Source organism: Tribolium castaneum, chromosome 10 (assembly GCF_031307605.1).
Source record: "Tribolium castaneum strain GA2 chromosome 10, icTriCast1.1, whole genome shotgun sequence".
In the NCBI taxonomy this organism is placed as follows: Eukaryota; Metazoa; Arthropoda; class Insecta; order Coleoptera; family Tenebrionidae; genus Tribolium; species Tribolium castaneum.
In genome coordinates this window covers 4,666,666-4,688,549 of record NC_087403.1, presented here as the reverse complement: position 1 = coordinate 4,688,549, position 21,884 = coordinate 4,666,666, and the positions used below count along the sequence as shown (strand labels likewise).

The following is a 21,884-nucleotide window of genomic DNA, read 5'->3' as shown; positions in this document are numbered from 1 at the left end:
TCATAATAAATAAGCCTATTTTTCGGAAAAAAAGCACAAACAAGATAATCACACAAAAAACCACAGTTGACACAAAAACCAATGTCAGCTGGCAGAGCTGCCAACCTGCCAGCGCGCATGACTATCGCCGGGTAAGAAAATAACCAGCTCGGAGGTTGTTTTTTTCCGTAATAGGCCACATATGAACGTATTTTTGTGTTAATTTGACTTAATATACTGTATTATACTTAGACAAGGAAAGAGATCTTCCATAATCTAAGGTATTATGTAATTATTACGTAATGCCAGTTGTGTGTATTGTGGGTGGCCTATGGTGCGTGGTTGTGGCGGGTAATTGAAACACAGTTTATTATATAACAGTTTATTTTACATAGTCTATGCTTTTAAAAAGTATTAACATTACATCCAACGTAAAAGAAAGGATTTTGAACAAACGAAACATTGTAGTAAAATGTGGTTATCGCATGATACAAGTCCTATTTGATTCAAAGCAAAGCACACGAAAATCACACTCAAATAACTAAAGCCATAGACGAATAAAGCAAGCTACCAATATCGTGTTGGTCTAAGATGGTTTTCCCTATAGATATGTTTAATTTTGGCTAAGTGGCGCCCCACCATCATCTTTACCTAACAATGATTTATATCGATCTATAACAACACGAAATAAACAATTTTCTTCCTAGAATTTACATCATTATACACTGACCGACCCTAGGTTTGGTTCAATGAGGGTCTTTTATAGCTTAGTGTAAGTTTCTGCAAACACGAAAGAACCTAATATGATTCGAAAACCAATTTTATGGACGGGTTAGCTCTACGAATCTAAACGAGGCGTAAATTTCTAACAGTTCATGAAAATTCCTAGCAGTGATTGTTTGAATTTTCATGAAAGTAACGCTATACAAAGTTTTGTAACAAATCTCAACATATACAACTAGAATTTTGTAAAAATATAATTCTTTTATCGCTAGTTAATTTTAAAGTTCAAACGTGCTTGCTCGGAATTTTATAACAAATACTGAGTTCTCATGTAACAATAGTTTTTTCAGCATTAGGTGTATATTTAACAATGTGGTACTAAAATTGTGCCTATAGTGCGTCGTATAAGTGTCTTAAACCTAGTTTACAAATATCTAAAACTTAGCTAAGTCATAAAACACATGAGAGATATGTTTATGGATTCAGTCATTGTTGAAATAACTAAATTACATTCAATGCCCTTCAATGAGAATACAAAATAAGTGGTCCAGGTTTCACTTTCCCGTTCTCCCTCATTGTTTAAGCAGCGCAGCGGATCGGTTAAAAACTGGGGGAGACTTTTAACACGTATTTCTATAGTGCACAAATTTGACTAATAGTAACACGGAACTTACAACAACAGCAATTATATTAGATGAGTGAGTGGGTTTTGGTGTAGCGACATTGGTCGTAAAGTGCATAAAGTTCGGTCGTTGAAGGACATTGACCCTGTCTCAAATTTCAAAAATATAATTATAGCAAAATAAAATACATTGTTAAAGCTATTATGATATGCATATAATTTATGTAAGCCATGACATTCCATTAGTAAAGCATTTATGAATATAAAATGAAAATTCTTGTCTGGCTGAGTAGATGTCAATAACTCACATAGGAAGACATTTTAAGATTGTACGTGATTGGATGCGTTAAAACAAGATGAATGAACAATGTACATCTGGTACAAATGATCTGAGCAATAATTTTAGAAAACGATAATGGGATGACGACCTAGTCTACCCTAAAAGATAACAAACTAATATTAACAGTCAACACTGATATGTACAGAGTGATTATTTTAACCAAATAGTTCGTGTCCACTGAGACACTTACTCCTTATATCGATTAGATTAAGTTTCATTGTAAAAGGATATGTATCGAATTGTGCTTAGCTTTAAACAGTCTTAATGTCACGATGGTGTTGTCAAGAGCTTTTGAATAAATTTTGTTAACAGTAATGTATAAACTAACAAATTATGAGCTAATAAATACGTTTCGGATGTTGAATTTGGCTCTATTTGCACAATTTCCACTTCCGCCATCTTGAAAATAGACAGCAAGAGATGTGATATGAAGTCCGGATTACGTGAATTTATTCTATCACTTATTATTTCTAACAGTTCGGCACACTCTTCCTGAAAAATGAACAAACCTTTTCAACCTGAAGTCACAAATCCCAGTTCTATCAACTGGAAAATTGTCCACTAAACTGATCAGCTTTAATAATAATTAGAGGTTTTCGCGCGTTGTAGTGTGTAATCAAATTTAATTGCTCGTTTTTACTTCTCTGACAACTTGATATGGAGGTCAGAAATTGTGCTCTAATTTGGTTTGAAATAATTGAGCACATGACTGCATGCAATCGCTGCGGTAAACTCCCGATAGAAAATTACTCAAACTCGACAATTTTTTTCCAATTCAAAATTGCCAAAACAATTTCTGCGCTTGTTATTGAAATTTCGCTGCCAATTTTTTCGCAAAGAAACCAATTGCCGGTTGTCCAAAAGCAACAAAAGAAACACGGGTCATTTGCTTTGTTTTGTATCGAGCGATACTTGAGAAAACTTCAATTATCCCGCTTTTTTCTCTCATGCAAATGTTTAAATCTACATATTTTTGATTGTAATTTGATCTTGAACTTGTTGTTGTTGTTTAAAGTAATCGAATAAACGAACTTACCTGTCTGTTTATGATATTTGTGAGATTATAGCTATTTGTGAAAGGGTCAAGGTGTCTCGAATCATTTGTAATACGGCGGTTTTATTTATTTTGCTGGAAAACTATGAAAACAAGCGATCGGTTTGTAATTACTCCACGTTTACAAAGAGCGATCGGGTCATTTTTCACGAAATGTGATAAATTTCTTGGCCCTTGTAGTTTTTGTAAGTGGAACACTTTGTCAAAATAATCGGTGGTAAAGCGAGGTTGAAATTTATTATTTACGGCGAAATAAATCGGCCTATTGTCCTGTAATTGTCGAGATCAAGAAGTTAAACTCCTGATGTGGCGAAGGCCGATACACAATGGCTTCATGAAGCGAGGGAAAAATAAATGGGGTGCGTCAATCTCAAATCATAAAATTTCAATAGTTTGAGTCTATCGAAGTATCGATCCGGTTTAAACACAATTGAAAAAAATCTTCACGTTTGCTATAAAACGTGTTAGGGTAGGGAAGGTCACGTAATGGTTGTATTCAAAGCGTTATCGAACCAGCCCGAGTGTATCAGAATAAAAGGTATTATTAGAATTATTTATTTAAGAATATCGGTTGATCGATAACCGTTAATGTGACAAACAGAAATGCGGACTGCACGACTATTTACCTTCTCTTTAGCTAAGCTTTCCATCGGAGAGAGCATACTATAATTAACCTCCTCCGACAATTTCCCTGCTATAATGACATTTTCTCTCGTCATGTTAAATAACTCGAGAGAACACAGAGTCTGGAAAAAAGCAAAAAGCAAACGATCAGAATTTGATTTGATTTGATTCGGGGTTTTTAAAGGAGTGTGAAAGGAATCTTACTCCGTTGACGGCCTCTTCTTTGATAAAGTTTTGCAAAACTCGGACAACATCTTGAACGACAACTCTGGTTTGATTTATATTAAGTTTCCTTTCATCAACTTCGCTATATCCGAGAAATAGAAAAACTCCTTGTGGCAAGGTGTAATCACTAGGGGGCGGTTTCATACAAATAAAACGGCCCGAATAACACAAACACCTCCCTCTGTATGCTTGATACGACGGTGCAGCGTGGTTATAGTATGCGAATTCCGTTTTGCAAGGCATTCGATCTATACAAATGGTTTTACAGGATAACTTTTCCCCTATTTCACATTCGCAAACGTCCGAACATTCGAATTCATCTTCGTGATATATCTGAAAGAGTAAACACACACGATTTAATATTCGCCACTTGCCTCGTCCAAAATTAACGCACAAGGAGCGATTTTTCCTATAGTCGATCTACTCAAAAAAGAAATGCGTTAATTTTGTACCGTAGTGTATTTCGGGTTAATAATGAAGACGCTTTGCTCCGAGTTGTGTAATAATGAAGTGCGTCTTTGGGAAATCAGTTAATTAGAGTTTGTGGGTTAGTTGGTGTAGTTTTCCGGGTGAAGTAAAGTGCACGTGCACGGTTTGAATACTTACCCTTTTAAATGAACCTTCTTTTATATATTGGTTGGGAAATTGTGGTCTCGGAAACACACAGTACTCTGGAAACAAAAGTCGTTTAGAACGGAGCACGTACGTGTGTAGAAGTAAAAGTCTATTGCTTGGAGTCTCGTTATATTAATTGGATGCGATATAATTAAATTAAAATTAATTACTTGGAGGAATTGTCGTGGTTGCCATCGCCGTAGTGGTCGTTGTGGCAGTGGTGGTTGTTGTCGTAGTCGTTGATGTCGGAATGAACGGTTGAGGGGGCGGAATGAATTCGGCGATTGTGTTTTTTCGGGTCTGTAATGGAGCTTCGGTGGCGGTCATCACAGTTATATGATGAATGGCGAAATTGGGGCGCGTTCGCACCTCCAAAGGGGTCGTGGCTTTCGTAGTCGAGGGGGTCGTGAGTGCCGCCAACTCCGCCGCCTTTTTCATATGAAAGTCCTTTTGAGACTCCACTGAAAGAAACACTTGTACCACTCAAAATTTATTCAAAAAATTAAATAAACAACGCAACCTCAACTCACCCACACATGGGTTCACCCACAGCAGCCGCTGCCACCCCAAGCATTCGTAGAGTTCGGTCATGTCGGTGCCCTTGCAGGCACAGGTGGCCCTTAAATTTGTGCCCAAAATGCCCAGCATGGCACTCCGGCACTCGGAGGGAGACCCAGCGCATTTTTTCGTAACACTGTCCACAGCGCAAGACTGTTCGTAATACTCTAGTCGAGATCTAAAATTTTTTCTCGAACTAGAAATTGAGACGTAAGGTGGTTTACCCACCTGCACTCTTTATTTTCTCGACAGTTTTTGGCCAATGACAAGCAAGTCGGTTGGGGTGAACCTTCAATTCTTTGGGCGCAAACTGGGTGAAGTTTCTCTTGCGCTATCAAACACTGGTCTTGCTTATTGTCTGTTTTTCTAAAACAGAACCGTGTTTTTCTTAAATTTGGGTTTAAGCGCAAGATTCGACAAGATTTTTGCATGTAATGTGTATTGTTGTAAATGTTTATACTTACGGTGTATGATGTAATAAAATAAAATACAATAAAATGTGTTTAATAATTTTTTTGAAATATGGGCCCAAGTCAAGGAGCTATTGAGAGTGTTTGATTTATAATTTAATTTGGGGGCTTTCCTCCGGCGTAAACAACGTCTTTGATTGTTTCACTTCATCATATCTTTTGCACCTGCTTTGATTTCAAGCTTCGTTAATAAATTAAATCGGGTTTGGTAAACCGTTAAAATGTCGTCGTGAGGGCAAAATTTGCTCCGTCTTTTTGTTTTTGGTAAAAAGGGGAAGCGACGTGAATTGGTCGAATTGTCGATATTCGGTTATTTTTCAGCTGGTTCCGTAATTTTAAGTGAAAGCTTGAAAAGCTCGTAGATGATGTCGTTAAGAAGTTATATGGCAGGTTCCATCGTTGAATTAAGCCTTTTGCCCACTCTAACAGCGCAATAACAGAAAGAGGGAAAATTTCATTTTCCACATATTACTCGCTGATTCAGATACAATTTACTATTTTACACAGTGTGACAAAGTTGTTGACGCCTGATTGGCTATTTCGGGAAGCGGGAACGCTCAACAGTGGATGTCGGGTGAAATTAAGAAGAAAGTATTAAAATTGTGGGGAATTATCGAAAGTTTGTTGTCATGTTGGCGTTGAGATGGTGTTTGTGTTTGACTGTATGATATAGACCTTGGGCTACGTAATGAAACAAAGCGTACTTGCAAAGACAAAAGGCGATTTCGACGTTCCAAGGGAGACTCGGTTTCCTGTAAAAACTCTGAAGAGCTTCCATACAGGAGTTTCTGTTGCATCTAGACATGTCGCAGTGGTGTAAGATGGGGTTGAGCGACACTTTGCAGTGGTAGTTGTTATTGCAGCTTTCCATTGCTAAGTGGCAGGTGCTTTGAAATATTATCTTTGCTACCTCGTTCGAGTCTGAACGGCTATGGTCAGTAGAACCTGAAAGGAGCCCTATTCACTGACAATCACTTAGATCTAGATGAAGGGGGTGTGTTTATCTGACACTCAAACTTTCTCGAATTCGATTTACTTTATTTATCCTCGCTCTTAATATACAGAGATGCACGACATGCTCGGCAAAGTAAATCGCAAAATTACGACGTTTTCTACATTGAAAGATAATTGCACGACGTCCTGGAGAGGACTTGAAAAATTTAGTGGGGCGGAATTGAAATTTCAATTAATAATTAGCAGGAACGGTCGAGCAATATACGAAAAATGACATGCCGAGATGGATAGTCGTAGGTCCGGGGCCGAGGGAGACATGTGCATCACAGGACTTGTTTTATACCGGGTGGCTAAAAAACCAATCCTGGTTAAATCCCTACACAAAATGAGAGACGTGGGAACTTAGCAGGATTGGTTTCACCAGTAGTACACCAGCACAAGTTGAGCGCATGAGATATGAAGTAGTACGCAGTAATAAGTATATATAATATGTATAAAGTATAATAATACGTGCGATCCCCAAACAAGAGACCATGCAGATGGTTCTACGTGCCGGGGTACGAAGTGCTCAAACATGTGCACGACTTCTATTGAATTTCAAGAATCTGGCTAAAGGCTTACTGAATTCGCATGCACTCTGCACTAGGCCGAACGGACGACGCGACGCAGGACGAAGGACCAACTTTTAGACCCGCTTTTTATTATAATGGTAATCTTAACCTCGTACTTCACCTTGTTGCAAGCTTTCTCTCATATTTAATTTTACAAACCGTTTACAGAGACTTTATTAAAAGTCGATAAAAAATTTCAACTTTGCTAGAACAGCTCGAGGCATTAGCTCTAGTTTAAATTTCACGTTCCGAGGGTACCGTTGAATCAACTCTCCCATCACAACAGTTTTCAAGAGAATTTCGATTCTGGTCAGCGCATCGCGCGCACGCAATCCTCATTAAATACATTATTTTATTTGCAATTTTGGTTAATCATTTCCAGACATACTTACTGATTACGCTACCTTTATTACCAATCGGCAGACAATCTCTTGCAAGCTTTTGTAACAACAAATAAATTGAAATAATGTGGGTTGGAGTTTGCCAAACCGGTGCTTCCCAAACCAATTATCACTTACTTTATTACACCAGAATTTGAAGTTTTGCCATAATTGTAGTTGTTTTTTAAACCCACAACTTCTGACTGTTACAATTACAAAAGGATGGTTTAATTAAATTATTTAGTGAAGTATCCAAAATTTATATACAAAATAATGATCCATTTATTTGTCTTACCAGAATTTTTCACTAAATTGGGAGAAATATGACCTTTTCCTTTATGCTGCTACCTATATTAAAAAAATATATTCGTCTGGTTTTTCCAACATAATTATAAAAGATGTTGTAAATAAAATAAAAATTAGAAATAAAAAAATTGTTTTATTTAATATAATAATACAAATAATAATAATAATAATAATAATAGTAATAATAAATAATAATAAACATAATAAATAATAAATAGCAAATTTGATTGAATTAAACAAAAAGGAAATGCAATGTATATCCATTGGGCCATCAGCTCGTTTGATTTTCTTCCAGCTTTTCTAGGTCAAGTCAAGTCTAGAGTGATTTGATGAGATTAAGGACTTCAGGGATCTTGATTCTTCTGAATATATCTCCTCACTGCGCCACTGTTTCGATTGATATTACGGTGTATATAGAAATATTTTACATTAATTTTTACATTAATCACCCCCACTCAAATGTTATGATTTTTAATATACAGTACCTAGACAAGTTGAGAAAACTACTGTGATGAAATTGGCACTTTAACAATTTTCTATTAAACACGATACAACGAGATTAAAATACGTAATAAACGAATAAAAAAGCTACCCTCGCGACTTGATGTCGAGCGCAGTATCGGCGTTTCGCTAAGAAAGTAGTTGATGCTTTTAAGTAAAGACGGGAAACCATTGGGAAAATGGGAACCAATGGGCATCTACCTGTTTTCCAAGATTGAGATTACCATATAATGGGTGGTCGGGTTGAGATACAGACCCAGATGTGCTCGTCGCCGCCTGCCCGGTCGACCCGCGTGTCCCTCGAACGCCCCGACGACCGGACTGGCCCAAACCCCGGGGTTGCACGAGCATCCAGCTCATAGTTTATCAATTTAGTTAAATTTTCTGCAAAGTGTAGCCCCGGAGTCGCGGCGCTCGTATACCTACTTGGGTATTTTTGGTGTTGTGCGGACACGCCGCCCCCTACCGCCGCCCCGTCGAGGTCCTCAGGGTAGGGGTTGATGTTAGAGCTCACCGACGGTTTTCCATTGTTCTTTAAGACACTCACACTGATGTGATTGTGGTCAGCGTGCGCGTCCAGTCCGTTGGCCGCGTCTACTAGCGGGTTTTCGACAATGGCATTGCCTAGCCCGTAGTCAAATGAGGCAGACGTATTGTCCGAAGCTGAAATCAGCTTAACTGAAATGAAGTCGACCGATCTGCGCTACGCTACAAGGCGACAGTACAACCACCAACCAAAGGCAAACCGCCGAGGGCGCAGGGAACCACAGGAAGTCAATGAACGAGGTCCCTTTGCAAAAATGGGAAAACCATGAGGTTTTTGAAGATTTTGGGGACTAATTGTTACTAAACTATGACCAAAAACCTATAAAGACATGGTTAAATTATGAAAGGATTACAAGAAGTCTTGGGGAAGCCAAGGGGATCTGGGTAGAAGATTTGGGTTGCGGTTTGCCCCTGGCGAAACCAGAACCGAAGGGAACATTGTATGAGTATGTAATGCGCAGAAGAAGAAGTTACTTGTAGAGAAAGCGCTCTCACCCGGAACGACGAGCTCTGGAAACTGTAAGGAGGTGACGAGCGTCTCTTCTACAGACGAGTGAGAGCCAAAGGCCGTGCTGGTGGTGCCGGTGGTGGTGGCAGTGGCGGTGGCTGTGCCCATGCCAGTGATTGTGCCGGTGTTGCTGTGCGTGCGGAAAGTGCCATGGGCTGTGCCGTGCACAGTTGAAGGGGGGAACAAAAAGTAGGGATAGAGGTTCGTCGGGGGCGACCAGAAATTTCTAATAAATTCCTGGTCGGGATCGAGTGGAGGTTGTGCAGGTTCGGGATCTGGAATAGGCGGAAGAATGTCTGAAACAAAGTAAATCAAGAAAAGGATACCAGGTCGAAATGGAAACCAAACGAACATCAACATGCTCTGGTGCTAGTTTGACCAAAATCCGGAAACAGTGCTCCGACATGCAATAACAAACAATTGGATATCGAACGAGGACAAGGAGTTTGTTGAAGACGACTTTCTCCCTGACACTCCACCTCCAAGCAATATGCCAGAATCGGACCCTTTTCCCTCCTGTCTTTCGTTCTTTTCTTTCATTCATCCAGCCGTATCATTCACCCCTTAACGTGGAATTAAATCAATGTTCTCTTGTGATCGTGCAGGCACATCGGATTAAGGGATTGGAAGAACTGATCAGATTGGAAGGTCAGGATATGCTATAGCCGCACAAGATGGCCCGACAAGGACTCGATCCTTACTTACCCACGCACGGGTTGTGGTTTACCATGCTGAAAATTCTATCGCATCGCTTCTTGTTATGGTTATTCGGACATATACACCCGAACATTGGCGACCGACGCAAATTCGTCCACGACTTGTGACACAGATCTCTGCAAGATGCGATAAAATGCAATGATTGGAAGTAATGCATCACTGCAATGTAATTACTTTTTCCGGGAATGTGGAATGTAATGAATTACTTTTTGGCCAAAATTTCTATCAACAAACGAAACTGACTATCTAACCATCGGCCTCAAGAAGTATTTGTTTCTGTTAAGAATTGTATTTCTAGGGAGCTTCTTTTGTAAAACAATATACATAGTTTATCAAATATGAACAACTGCTAGTTGATAATATACGTATTTGCATCTTATGTAAATAAAGGCGGCAAATGACATTTAAGTAGAATTGGTGTTTAAACGCTTTATTACCTACATTTTCCGAGTCAGCAAGTAAGGTAGAATTACTGAGACTCCTAGTGACCTGCTTTTGGACACTATTTACAGAAAACATCAGCAATAAAAAAATATTCTTCAAACAGCAGTGTTCGTTAACTAATAATCTATTAATTAATAGATGTACCGGAAAGTAATAAGTACATCACATTTTGAAAAAGTAATTAGAGGTGGTAATGGATTACTTTTGACAGTAATGTTCCCAATCACTGAAACCTCGGCGACTAGAGCTCCACTTACCTGTCGTCCATGCGACATTTGTTATCTCGCACCTTGCAGTTGGATTTGAAATCCTCGTATAGTTTCAGACATTTGCCTTCTTGTTGGCATACGGATAGGGCGTAATTGCACGTCGGCAAAGCGTCCACGGGGTAAGGGTCTTTCTCTATAAAATAATCAACGAGAGAATTACTCGCAAAATTTAAGACTAGGCCGACTTCTGGCGTCATTTACCCCTTAGCTTTCTCAAAACACTCAATCGCAACAACCGATAAAGCAATCAAACAAGTTCAAATAAAAAAGGAAGTACTAAAAGTTGGGCTCGCGGCTAAGAACGCGTTGGACCGACAATCACGAACGGAAGTGGAAAACAACGAAAACATACGTTTCAACAAGACGGCCAATTGCCTATTTCAATGCGACTGGACGATATTTATGGCGGAGGTTCTCGCTGGGATAGTACAAACTACAAATTAAACGCGATCTGTAATATGTGCCCATTCTTCAATCCGGACGTCCACCGTTTAACCGGCGGAACTAAAACAACTTTCCGCCATCCGGTGCCCCACACACAACATTCTGTTAAAACGAATTCATCGAATTATGCCCAAAGCAAAGAAATATCACAAGTTGGGTATTAGCAATACTCGAACTGTTTATATAACTGGATAACCCATACTATTCTGATTCATGTTGTAAACAATTTCACCAACCTCACAGTAACTGTATACTAATTTAAACAAAAGATTTGGTGAAAATAAACGCAGCAATGCTGGTTCAGTGGGTTTGAGCGTTAAAAAATGTAATGAAATAAATTCGTGCATTAGGTATTCAAACGCTGATTCTCTCCGTTCGATGTAATCTAAATGAGCTGCGAAATGGCGGTACAAAAAATCCACAATACGAAATGCACCTTGGAGATAGAAAGAATTAGATGTCGTTGGAAATACAAAAATACGGAAATGAGTCTCTGGCACGGTTGTTTCCGATCTGTTGTTCCGCGCGAAAAATCCATTTTCATTCCCGAACTACTTTTGAATAATTGTTAGACGAAATTCGTCCAGCTTGCAGTGGTTTAATTCGGGCCTGAGGCCAGGCTTTTGACAATAATCTTCGTGTTGGTGCCCTTTGAGAAAATAATTAGCATCCGAATGACACGAGGCTAATTTTCTCGGATTGACTTTGTTAATTGTGGAGTGTGAATTACGATTTGAATTTTTCTCTTTGACTCGAGCTTCGAATTAATGGAAAATAGTGGAAACTCATTCAAATGTCTAGATTTAGTTAAAGCCAGCGTATTGTCCCTTTTGATTAGAGTGACCGGGCTACACCCCTATGATTGCGTGTTGGAAGAGGAAAAACTTTATGTCTCTGGGTGGCTTTCCTTTTCTCGTATCGTTTTCAGCCTCATTTCCGTTCGTTACGTCAAAATTTTACGATGGAGGTAATACATCTTTTGAAATTTTATTATTGGATTACTACGTCGCTTGAAAATTTCGGGGCCTGCGTAGCTTGAGAGGAGTCGACTATAAACTTGCCATAGTGGCTAACACGAATTCAACATCAAGATGTCTTCATGGCAACCGTAAAATGCACCCCAACCCCCTATCACTGCAATCACCGAGTGGACTTTAACACATACCCTCGCCGCAAACGGCTTTGCCCAGAGTGATCACGTTTTGCGGAACAAAGCATCGATTCGTTATAATTAGGAGTAACATATTCAATACCGGAGTAAACAGTCATTTGATTGACTTTATTTGTTATTTTATTTATTCACAAGGTAATGTTTGTCTTCGCATAAGAGATCCGCGCGATAAAATATTGACACATTAATATTTCGTTTACCTTTTTTCGTGACGAATATACAAGGGTGATCGAAGAGAAAGTCCCTGAAGGAGTTGCATTCGGGATCGGCGTGGGGCTCCCGACATAGACATGTTGGCTTGAAGAATGGAAACGCTTGAAGAGTACGAAGGGCCGCCTGGCATTTCGTTACAGTCACTGTTGAACACGCGACTGAAAAAACAAGTTTCAAACTCTTAAAACATTTATCCATTTAACAGACTCGAGTTTACAAAACAGCAAACTTGTCTTTCGTTTAGTAAATTATTTCCCAGCGCATTTTTAGAGATAACGTCCGGATTCTAATTATTATTGAAGCAGCTATTAAATTATCTGTAACGTAAGCGTCCGTGGCGTGTCTGAACACAAGTAGAGCGATTTGCATAGATCTTGCTTGTACGACCTTCCCACCCTTATTCAACATTTGCATCCTTAGCTTACATTAATAATGGTAATGTGTACCTGAGCACAGCGTAATTGGTGTCATTACATATTCTTATTTAACAGTGTATGCCCTCGTTTTATTAAAACTCTCGTTTTATTTTCCTGATTAAAGAGCTTGTTTCGCGATAAACAGACGAGTCGAATGTGTTAGTTTGGTTCTATAACGATTTTAAATTAGAGAAGGGGTTACGTCATGTGTAGCATCGATTGGCTTCCCGACTCTATAATTTGCAGCTGTTTTAAAATAAATATAAAGGTTAGGAGTTTATTTTAAGATCAATATTGAAACGACTTCCAAGTTTGATCCACGTGAAAAGTTTACTCATATCATTTGTCAAACAACAGAATTTTCGATTCGGTTATCTTCAAACTGAATCTACATAATCAACATAAAACAGGTTAATGTACATTTAGGGGTTCTAGTCCAGGTCAGTATCGGAAATGAGTAGAACAGAAATAGCCCGGCGCATCCACCAATTTGTAGCCTGTCTACTGTAATTCCGTTAGTGAAGCTCAGTTAACATCGGTCGAATAAATTGCTGGATAAATACGAAGTGAATCTACTAAATGTTAACACTTTCAATATCACTTAAAACAACAATTTGGGTTTGATGGGTCCCTAGTTTGGCAGCCGCCCGTTTTTGCTCAACACTGCCCCAAAATTGTGCCCTTTTCGCCCAGTTTGGGACTTTCGATCGGGTTTGTTGATCGAGATTAGCCCGAGTGTGGCACGATATGCACGTGTGCGGCGGCTAGTGGAGGAGAAGTGGCGAAAGTAGAGAGCGCGCAAAGAGTGGTGAGTCATCGTGAGACAAGCAAGGGTGAACTATTTAGACAATGGAGTGAAGTGGATGGAGGCGGCGGAGGCGACACGCTCAAGCCGCTAGAACAGTGCAGGCCAGAACGCTTTTATAAATTATTCAAGGTGCTGTATTGATCCGGGGTTCCTTTGCGCTCCTTTACCCCGTGTGTGTGGATTTCAACTCGGATATCTTTGATGCCGCAACGACTTTCTTCCCTGACCTACGACAACCTGCCGCACTTACACCTGATGGGTATCCAAATTGACGCCCGGGTGAACGCTATACAGCCTCCCAATGTGCTTCATTCTAACTCAATATCGCCCAACTGGCCAACTATACAAAAACTAGACTGAGAAACTGACTTGACCTGACCTGAGTGGGTGTTTACGTTTTAGGTTGTTTGTTGGCATGTGCCTTTGAAACAAATTAAGAAGTGTGATTCGAGAATAGAAAGTAATTTTTTACGCCCCGACAGGTTAAAAATGTTCAGGCGATCATTAAAAATTAAAGCAATTAAATTAAATTAAAGAAACTGACTTGACCTGACCTAAGTGGGTGTCTACGTTTTAAGTTGTTTGTTGGCATGTGCCTTTGAAACAAATTAAGAAGTGTGATTCGAGAATGGAAAGTAATTTTTTACGCCCCAACAGGTTAAAAATGTTCGGGCGATCATTAAAAATTAAAGCCGCTTCTTAAATTGATTCGGACAAATGTTAAGTGTCAGATTAGAAATAGGTGAGGCTTGGGAGAACATTTTTGCTTAAAAATGTAACTTTTGGAAGTTGCGTTGGTAAATAAAAAATAAGGCTTCCGTAATGTTAGATGAAAACGGTTTATATTTTAATTACAAATTACATTTAATTAACTTTTGAAAATGTGTTTCTGTTTTTGGTTTTTATTTAATCAGTAAATGTGCTTGATATGCATTTTTGTTCCGGTGTTACTGAATGAAAATTTAAAATATTCGGACGGCAATTGTTATAAATGCTGAAATCTGTGTACATTCTATTATTGTCATTGATTATTCGAATTTAATGTAAACGGATTTTAGATTTAATAACAAATTTTATTTAAATTTGTATACAATGCGTTATGGATTAATTAGTTTTTGGTTATTGAAAAATTATCGAGTTTTGTCGGCTGTTTGTTGATTGTGTTGCTTACGGGGTAAGGATATGGAAATCCACGTAATATTATGTTATTCGGTGTGAAAGGAATACGTTCGTCTTCACGTTGCTAATTCAGAATTGCATTAAACAGATGTAATTTATTAAACAAAGCGAAGTATGTTTGTACGTGAGTTGGTGTAGATTCCTAATGAGCTGAGTTGGAATAATTTCGAGTTTTTTAACAATTAGTAATAAAGTGAAACAAAACAAGTTCGAGTGTTGATTGACGAAGTTAACATTGTAATTTAGCGAGATTTCTCGAAGCTTTAGCTCAATTATAATAATTTGCTGTATGTTTAAAATAGCAGATAGTGGTTCTTACACGCTGATATAATTTACATCTCGAAATGAGTTCGGGTTGGAGTTTATTTCGTATTTCCATTTCATGTTGATACTTGACTTATTCAGGTCTGATTTGTTCTTGGGTAGCAATGCCAACTCGCATACAAAACAAACGTAAACATTTAGTTTCAACTTGTGGATGCTTAATAGAGACATAATCTTGCCGGTAGTTAAGGAAGGTCTTAATTTAAACGGAGCGATCGTTTAATTTGTGAATAATGAAATGCAATCCGAACGCTGCATTTCAATGTAATTATTTCGAATATTTCGATATTTACAAAACCGGTCACTGGTCGGGTCTGGAGCACTTAGCGCTTGATAAAAGTGATGAAAGATAGGTTCAATGTATAAAATTTTTCTATCTATGAATTACTTTTGCTGACGTTTCTTTGAACATCATTTCTCAAAGTGGAGCAAAAAATATCTTGTTCATATATACATTTGATTTAAACCCTCTTGTGTAAAATCGAAACATTTGTTACAAACGGGGAAATCTCGCCCTCTTGCAAAATGCAAATAAAAGTTAAAATAAATCGAAATGATTGTTGAGAAGTAGACAATAGGAAAGTTGCTTCATGCCCAATGCGCTGCAAGTTTAATAGTGAAAAACAAGCGTTTCGAAACAATATCAGAGAGCATGTATGAATTTGCCGAATAATAATATTTTTCTCTATGTAAGAACGAAAGGAGATAAAAAGCGGAGTTAAAAAGAGAAAATTTCGAGCAGAAAGCGTACAACAAATAATTCACCTCGGGCGGTACTTTAAGTTTATGATGCCAATTTTTTAAAATTAATAAAAATGCCATATTCAAGAGCGATCGATATTTGCTCTTTCTCTGACAATGTTGTTTTTGCAAATTTAAAACTCGTCCCAATCACACAATCTAATTATTGTTTAATGTTCTGCTACATTCTAGTGGAATGCGAAATTCTCTCTTGATGGAGTTAGAGAAAAGTTTTATTTTAATTTAGGTAATCCTTTTTTTAATGGCTTTCTCAGATTTTAATTCTCTTTTACACGAAACTTAAAGCGACTTACATAAATTTTATCTTATTAAACATCTTAAACTTAAAAATTGTTTAAATTGTTGCGCATATCAGCGATCTAATCACGCCATTCAACTATTCACACCGGATCGATTTTTCTTTCTGCTGCTAAGCTATATTTTTAAATAAATTGCTTCGAGTTATTTACTAAAGGACAGTATAATGACGCTCTTTCTTGTCGCGGACTAAACTGGTCGCTAAGGATTACTTCTCGTTTTAAGACAAAAGAATTTGCCTAATGTCTTTTTTATATAAAAGCCAAACAATACATTACCTTCCCCTGTTTCATGTTATTTAATTTTACAAATGCATAGACCGCCGAAGAGCTACTCTGAGATGGTAATGCTTTTTTCTTTGCAAAAATTATTCTTTACTAAATAAAACATTGCAAACTTAAATTAACTTAAGGAGTGGAATTGTTCAAAGGATAATTACAATTCGCAGCTTTGATGGAATTCACCACACTTAGAACTAGCACAATCAAAAATATCACCACGTTATAGATTAATTAACAGCTTAATTAAATCCGCATTGTTTCTAGTGCAGATATTTAGAATGTAACTGGTGCAGACACCCAAAATATAACCCTTTGATAATTCAAAGGCTGCTTCACACAGATATTGATTCAAATCAAACTAAGCTGTCACTACTCACTACTAATAAAAATTTATCCAAATAAGTCCAAAAATTATTATTTAAGTGCCATTCCTGATACAAATTTAATTTGTTAAAGGTCAGGTGTCACGCCGCCGATTATTACAAATTTCATTTTAGTAACACTGAATGACACACAAATAGCATAAAATGTTGGATATCTAGTTGAAAATGCAATAAAACGAAACTAGATCGTGCATTTTATTCAGTTAGATGTGTGTGTTTAAAAGCCATAGATCAATGTTTGAAACATATTCTAGATTAGATTTGTTGATCGGGTAAAATAAAAGTGTCGCAAACGTGGTCAATTCTGGAACATTAAAACTGGAAAAGTTGAAGGGCGGGTCCCGGACGTGGCGTGAGGGCAAGGGTTAATCAATTACGCTTTTTCTTTTGCAAATGGTTATTTATTAATAACGCGCCTTAGTAATGGTGAATTATGTATTATTACAATTGTGCATGAGATCGAAAATGAATAGTTTTTTGATGCCAGAGCGTGATTAGCTTCGGCTGACGTTGCCTTCCTTCCGGTTCATTAAGTGACAAATTCAAAATGGAGGTCGAAATAATTACAGTTCAAAGTTTTCAATATTTGATAAATATGTAAAGCAGCTTTTTAAAGTAAACAAGTTTTAGAGACGTGTCCTGTTAATAAAGTTTCGTAGAATAATTATTAAAGGCTTATTTTTGATAGCATATTAAACTAATACGTTTTCAGAAAACCCTTTATAAAAATTATCTCGACTAAAAAACTAACATTTTTCACTTTTTTATTTTCTCAATTCCGGCAAAACTATTCGAAAAAGTGGACCCATTTTGATTCCAGCCTATGTAGGGTAATCCGGGGAATCGACTGGCGTCGAGAAAATTGACGATTTCCCAATAGTTTTTTAGTTATGAATTTTTTATTTTATCTATTTTGACATTTATTAGCAATTTTCTCCAAAAATTGGAAAAATCAAACATAAAACAATCGAACCAATAATTTTTTGCATTTTTAAAGGACGTAGAGGGTTTTTTAGAAAAAATCTGCTTAAAGTTTTGATAAACTAGTTTTTAACAAAACTAGCTCCTGACATTGAAAGGTCTGTAGTTGTATAAAATTTATTTATTAATTCAGAAGCTCATACAAATCTAATTAGGTTCGTATATGGTTTGGGTTAAAAATTCATAAAAATGAGACTTTGAAGATATCAAAAAGTCTAAGCCGGAAGTAAATATTTAATGCGTGGAATTTTCATTCTGGCTTTGTGATTGCCGTAGCAAATGAATTTAATTGTTGTGCAAGTTTATTTCTTTTGAAGAATGTGATGTTTAGTGAACAAGTGGCTTTACCATTTGTTTTCAAGCATTTAGCTTACGTTAGTAGAGATAATATATTTAAAAGAATGTGTTTTATAACCGGTGGAAAGAGTAGTAAAGCGACTATTTCAGAAGCAAATATTCCGCATGTAGAATTGTTTGATACAGTTTGGTGGTTTGGAAAACGTTATTTGTGGGTGTGTTGTTCTTACATCTTGGCTGAACCGAAAAATAAAATATTTAGATATGCAATGACCCATCACGGTAATAATTATTCTGTCAATAAGGCAACAACCATGAAAATTTATCGGAGGCGTTTAATGTTTTTCGAAATTTCCTAATTAATTTTAATGCTTGGGTTTTGGAAGTTGTCAAAAACAGGAAACCGCGTTTCTGGCTTCTATTACAGGAAGAGAAGCTTTCCGGCGTTTAAAATCTCTGATTTTCCTTTACAAAGTTACCACTTAGTCGAAATGACCTTCTGTAACGTAAACACCATTACAAAATACGTTTTTTTGCCAGAATTGTGGAAAAGGTTAATGGAGGAGCTAAAAATTGCTTCTTTTATTAGCGACATTATTTTGTTTTTATTAAAGTTTTATTCATCTTTAACCCTCACTTTCTTACGGTGTATAAAAAGAGCTGTCTTGGGGAATGAATGTCGTAAAGGTGGGTTTATACAAAAGTTAACGACGTCATTTTAATTCATGTCTTGAGAAAGTGCAGATTTCGTTCATAAGTTGATGTGACGTCACTTTAGCCATCGATACCTATAAATAATGAAAACGCTTAGTTGGAAATCTATAAGTAGGTTGGAATTCATGGAATCGGTCGAAGCGGGACATTTTGTCGACTAAATATCGATCAGTTCAAGTTTTACATACTATACGTTAGAATTAAGAATAAGCTAGTCGGCGAAAACATCAAGAACTACCACATGCATCGTTACTCTAATGTACTCGAACATACTTCTTTCGAAACGTAAAAAGCTCGTTCATATTCATAGGGAACACGACGCGCATAAACCATATCCGCACTCAAATATGGCCACCTTGTTGCCTTCTATGTAATTCTAATAAAAAACCTTCCGGATTGATTTTCCACAAAACGCCGTAAGTAGTCTTGCCAGCAATATGTTTCTTTTATTATTCCTTTACAAGATATAAAGAATAATAGAATTTCCTCCTTCACGACACTTTATCATTTTCCAGCCATACCACAACTATGATTAATCTTTTCCCGAACACTTTTGCCTCATTAAACCGATTTACAATTTTGCATTAAATGCGATTCGTTCTGTTCTGTTTATGCCTTTGAATGCATAAATTGAACCAAAATCAAGAACGGCGAATTCTACACAATAAACGACTTGCCGACATGGCTAAGCCAAAATTATTATTTTTTATTAGTGGTAGAAAAATGGGGACAGACAGAATTCGTAATGGGCAAATAATCGACGATTTTATCACACCTCCACCGTCGGTGTTTGATAGATTTACTTAATAATTAGCCCGCGTTGGCGTTATTATTTGATTTTGGTCAGTTCAAATGCAAATACTTGATGAAAGTCGAATAAATAATGATAAATATCGCTGCTGTGATGGACGTCCGTATATAGGTGGTCCACTTTGGGCACCGAGTTCGCGTGCAACTGTTGAACATATACCCCATTAGATTCATTATTCATTTAAAGCCGATCTAAATTAAGCTATTTATGAAAAATACGTCAATATTTTATGAGGTGAAGTGAGTGATTGCACAACGCGGCAGCGGGTCAACACTCTCATTAAAGCAAGTGTTTTTCATTTTGATGGTGTTAGAAAGTTAGTTTGGGGTGTGAAAGCATTTGGGCATGTGGGTTGGTTAAGTGACGATTTAATTAGGGAAGGAGCTTAGACTTCGAGTGTCGCGCGTTCTAGCATGTTTGCCTAAGAAATTAAAAAACTTTGCTTGTAGCAATATTAAAACTTGGTTCGTTTTTGGCTGGTTTTAAAATGTATTGTTTGTTCGGTTGATTTGATCGGGAATAAATATTTGTGTTGGGTTTGTTAGGAGTCTTCGTTTGTTGTCGGAGAAATTGGTCAGATGCAAGTTCAATTATAGGTGGTCGTAAATCTCTGTTTAATTCAAAGTAACAATTAGTAGTTGCGATTCTGGTTAAAGATTTAGTTTATGTAGCGTACCATAAATCTTGCATTGTGAAAGTCTCGAATGTGGAGGAAATCGGATTTGGTCTCTTTCTGTGATAACAGAAAGTCCCACCCATTTCAACGATTCGTATACTTTAGTCGTTTGACGTCTGCTGCTCGATGCATTCTAATCATTGACCGAATTATAGCTTCGCTTGTGTTCGTTTAACTTCTCCCAACAAACCTTACAATTGCGAAAAGAACATCAATCAATTTAACATAGTTTGGGCTAGTGTGCACCAATTCCAACTCACGCGAATCGTTCCAAATTAACGTTTATCGCAAAAAGGAAAAATTTGCACGTTTCAACGGAATTACTCCGAATAATCTCTGGTTCAAATTTAACTCGTGAATTATTTAAGGGAGACGTAAGATGACGAAATTTATTTATTATGAGGTCATGTTTTTCAACGTTAAACTTATCCGGAAATAAGCCGTTCCTGAAACGAAAGAGGATCAGCCTCATATATTATTGAACTAATCGTATACAACCTCTATAAAATATTAGGGCATTCGACTTGAGGAAAAATACTTATTGGCTTTGACAAAAGAAATATTGAACAAAGATAAAGGAAAGATAAAATGGTGCTTCTTTTAAAACCACGAATTCAGGTGTTCAAAGGAAGAAAAAACGAGCGAAAGGTTTCACTCCTCTGCCTTTGATACGCTCTTCGTTCGACACTTGTTTCCCTAAATTTGTTAATACACCATTTTACGATTTAACATTACTTTAGAATTTCAGTTTTTAGCATTTTTGCCTTGCTTCTAGTTTACGACGTTAAAATATCCAAGAAAAGGTTAGCAGTAAATATGTTAGTGCAAGACTGAAACTGACAGGCTTTTTTCGTATTTAGTTCTATTTAAATAATTTAATTAAATAACGATCCAGTTGCCGTAATTTAAAATGCATTCTCATGCTTATTTAAATAATCAAAACATGACTTTTTGCTTGGAACAAATGTTTACAAACAATTTATGTCTACGATGTTATAGTAAACAGAAAATGTCTTTGTTGAAAGTCTAATAAAAGCCGTTTCTCCAGTTTAGCATTTCATTACAGTGTCCTTTTACCTCCAACAATAACATTCAGGGGTTTGTTTGGCAGTAAAACAGTTCAAAAACTACAGTGAAATTATTGATCTATTTGTTACTTTGTCGCGCGATCCTTCCGGGATGGTCACACTATAAAAAATTCATTGATTTTGTGAATCAGTTGAATGATTTAGTGAGAGCTTGCGCTCTGGTTACTCGGCCAAAATCGAGACCTAAGTCACAAACTCCTACAATATTTTGTATACTCCTGAAAGTCCTTTTTAATTAATTAATTGACATCAAAGTGATACCTATAACTTTTATAATTCAACGTCGGTGGGAAGCACTGAGCATTCCTTATTGCAGCAGTTGTGAGTTTAATTTTAACTTCGTTACATAATGAAAAAGTTGGAGTGAAAATTTGTACGGTCCCAATGACGTAAAATCAATTGAGCAGTTTGAATTATTTTTAAACGTTGGAAAAAATGGGCGTCTGGTGGGGAAATCTAATAAAAAGAGAGCGCCTTGTTGTTATTTGTCAAGCAGAGAAGGAGCTTATGGGCGATGATTTACCTCCTAATACATACAACAAGATTACTCAATTACGAGCAATATATAACATTAAACTAACCATAAAAAGCGT

At 37.1% G+C, this 21,884-nt stretch overlaps 1 protein-coding gene across 7 annotated transcripts in view; it reads right to left on the bottom strand.

Moving 5' to 3' along the window:
* Positions 1-345: 345 nt before the first annotated feature.
* The window catches only part of Gfrl (Glial cell line-derived neurotrophic family receptor-like), a 70,425-nt gene continuing 48,886 nt past the window's right edge, over positions 346-21,884 (bottom strand). For 2 of the 7 annotated variants that reach the window (XM_008202400.3, XM_015980976.2), the window contains exons 3-15: positions 12,262-12,432; positions 10,435-10,579; positions 9,722-9,849; positions 9,004-9,312; positions 8,389-8,625; positions 5,915-6,155; positions 4,969-5,106; positions 4,713-4,918; positions 4,353-4,643; positions 4,174-4,238; positions 3,547-3,900; positions 3,345-3,464; positions 346-2,156 (exon numbers count right to left, since the gene is read on the bottom strand). In XM_008202400.3, coding sequence (XP_008200622.1) covers positions 1,932-2,156; positions 3,345-3,464; positions 3,547-3,900; positions 4,174-4,238; positions 4,353-4,643; positions 4,713-4,918; positions 4,969-5,106; positions 5,915-6,155; positions 8,389-8,625; positions 9,004-9,312; positions 9,722-9,849; positions 10,435-10,579; positions 12,262-12,432 — 2,630 coding nt within the window. In that variant the 3' untranslated portion in view covers positions 346-1,931. Of the gene's footprint in view, positions 2,157-3,344; positions 3,465-3,546; positions 3,901-4,173; positions 4,239-4,352; positions 4,644-4,712; positions 4,919-4,968; positions 5,107-5,914; positions 6,156-7,652; positions 8,164-8,218; positions 8,626-9,003; positions 9,313-9,376; positions 9,850-10,434; positions 10,580-12,261; positions 12,433-21,884 lie in introns of those variants that run through there. The other 5 variants (XM_015980983.2, XM_015980989.2, XM_015980991.2 and 2 more) reach the window with 5 other exon arrangements.